This window comes from Arachis duranensis, chromosome 3 (assembly GCF_000817695.3).
Source record: "Arachis duranensis cultivar V14167 chromosome 3, aradu.V14167.gnm2.J7QH, whole genome shotgun sequence".
NCBI lineage: Eukaryota > Viridiplantae > Streptophyta > Magnoliopsida > Fabales > Fabaceae > Arachis > Arachis duranensis.
In genome coordinates, this window is record NC_029774.3 from 29609116 (window position 1) to 29611916 (window position 2801).

Here is a 2801-nt window from a genome sequence, read left to right on the forward strand (position 1 = left end):
ATAATTAACATATTTGTTTAAAAAAAATATTATTCGTATACTAACCACTATTGATACTCGTATAAAAATATAACTATTATTAATTAATTACATATTTTAATTATTTTAAAATTAAAAAATAGGTTCAAGTTCACGCTTACAGATTTTATTTTATATTTCCTAAATCATAGTTAACATACAACATATTCCTATCTTCTAGGATTTCTGTTTATGTTCAATTTTAATTTTCAAATTGAAGAGAATATTATTGTATTTCTTTGGAATTTGAATTGTTAATTTTAAAATTTAAAATTCTAATTTTGATTTGATTTGAAAAAGATTTAAGGAGTGAATATTATCCTAGAAACATTATCTGTTATACTAGGGTCAAAATGATGTCAATTAAAGGTTGTACACTTAACTGAATTCTTTATTTAAGAAGAGCTGGGAGCTTCGGCATTTCTTTTGTTATGCCTGTTGTGTTGTTTTGTTTCCTCCTCCGCGAGAGTAACAAAGGAGGGGCATTACTATCATCGCAAATCTCCAAACCAATATGGCCAATAATGCCGTGTTCCTCTTGTTCTTCCTCTTCGTGCTGCCGAATTTCCTTCTTCAACACCCAACTTCCGCTTCAAATCTCCACAAAATGAAGCAACTCACTTCGGATTCGGTTTCCCAAGCCACACTCGCCGACGACTCTAAGACTAAACAACCAATCGAGTACTTCGAGGTGACAAAACCCATTGAACTCCCCAAAACAAAACCCTGCTCATACCTTGTTCTAAGCCATGATTTTGCTGACACATATGGCAGACCACCCGTTCTTGCGAATTACACGCCTCCCTCTGATTGCCCTTCGCAGAAGTTCTCGAAGATCGTGCTTGAGTGGAAGGCCACATGTAAAGGAAGGCAGTTCGACCGCATTTTCGGCGTTTGGCTCGGCGGCGTTGAGCTTCTCCGGAGCTGTACGGCTGAGCCTACGCCCACCGGAATTGTTTGGACTGTCAAGAAAGACATCACAAGGTACCATTCTTTGTTACTGCAAAGTGGTCAAACCCTTGCTGTTTATATGGGAAATCTTGTTGACAAAACATACACTGGGGTGTACCATGTTGATATCTCTATTCACTTTTACCCTGATGAACATGAATCCAAATCTGGAAATTTAGCCCCTGGGAACGGTTGCCCTGCGGATCTGATCTTACCTGTTTCAAGGAAGCTTCCGTTGGATGGCGGATTGTGGTTTCAAATCCAGAATTCCACTGATGTTGGTTTGAAGAATTTCAAGATCCCCCAGAATGCTTACAGGGCTGTGCTTGAGGTTTATGTGTCTTTTCATGAGAATGATGAGTTTTGGTATACTAATCCTCCCAATGATTATTCCGATGCGAATAATCTTTCGTTAGTGAACGGAGCCTTTAGGGAGGTGCTGGTTACTCTTGATGGTAATCTTGTTGGATCAGTTTGGCCATTCACTGTGATTTTCACCGGAGGTGTTAATCCCCTCATGTGGAGACCCATTACTGGGATTGGCTCCTTTGATCTTCCAACTTATGATATCGAAATTACGCCCTTCTTGGGGACTATTTTAGATGGGAAAGTTCACTCATTCGGATTCAGTGTGACTAATGCTGTGAATGTTTGGTATATAGATGCAAATTTGCATCTTTGGTTGGACAGTAAAAGCAGTAGAACAGAGGGGAAAGTGCTCAATTACATGGCTAAACCTTTGGTTGAACATTTGGTATCAGACTTCAGTGGAGCGAATGGAACTTTTTTAACAAAGACAAGTAGGTCGATTTCGGCTACTGGGTGGGTGAGATCCTCCTATGGTAACATCACAACCACTTTGGTTCAAGACTTCATCTACAACAATTCCATGGAAATGGGGAACAATGGTAACAAACAGACTGTGAATCAATCAATCTCTTTCAACGACAGCGTTCATTCTGAATCTCCATCACAGTCTCATAATTTGATTGATGAAACCTTCAGAACATTTATCCTTTACGTGAACGAAGACGACACGGATCAGGGCAATGATACTTTTTTATCTCTTACAAATGTTACTCTTGGATTCTACGAGAACAAGTCGAAGACTTCAGATTTAGGTTTATCAAAGAGCTCTCTCAAGAATGTTCAAGAAGGCCAGGGTACTATTCTTGTTAAAAATAATTTGGTCCTTGTGGGACAAGGAAAAAATAAGCAGGATTACAGCTACATAAGCAATGAAGAAGCTTGCTATTCTAGAAAAGTTGGCAGCTCAAATTTATCTATTGTATATGATAAAGTCAGTGATCCATGCCACACAAGAGGACGATCCCGTTTTGGTGTTGGTTTTATCAACAAACCACCTGTTATGCTCTAAGTTCCTTCTTTATGCACTGTCACTGTTTTGTTTTATGAAGGTTTCGCTCTCGTAATGCAATGTGCTTTAGTTATGTGCTGACTGTGCTCCTAATTTCTTTCAATCTGTAATCATTCGTTATGACTTATGAGTTTCAATTTTTCCATGTTGTTCTAGAATGTTTAAGCTGCTATGGTTCTGCACCATAGCAGGTTTGTTGGCATCCCTGGTAAAGGATATTAGGAAATTAAAAGAAAACTATAAAATCGATCCTAAGAATTTTAGATGGACCCTTTATTTTTCAATAAATTTTTTTTTTTTTAAAAGTTCTTGAGTATTATTCCCGAATCCTAATTCGTCTTATAATGATATTTTTTAGACTTAATCACTCTCAATCAAATTTTTAATAAATGCATAACAAATTTTATTATAAGATTATTAAGAGACCATTTTATTTTATGGGAGTAATTTTTAA

General features: G+C 37.2%; 1 protein-coding gene across 1 annotated transcript; it reads left to right on the forward strand.

The window, feature by feature from the left end:
- The first annotated feature begins 434 nt into the window (after positions 1-434).
- On the forward strand, positions 435-2382 carry LOC107478418 (peptide-N4-(N-acetyl-beta-glucosaminyl)asparagine amidase A). Its single transcript, XM_016098555.3, has one exon. It carries the CDS (start codon positions 533-535, stop codon positions 2345-2347), a length of 1815 nt encoding a protein of 604 aa, XP_015954041.1. The 5' UTR covers positions 435-532; the 3' UTR covers positions 2348-2382.
- Positions 2383-2801: the final 419 nt, after the last annotated feature.

Bases quoted from the DNA above. Each gene is read 5' to 3' on its own strand.
- LOC107478418 (XM_016098555.3), top strand. From the start codon at position 533: ATGGCCAATAATGCCGTGTTCCTCTTGTTCTTCCTCTTCGTGCTGCCG.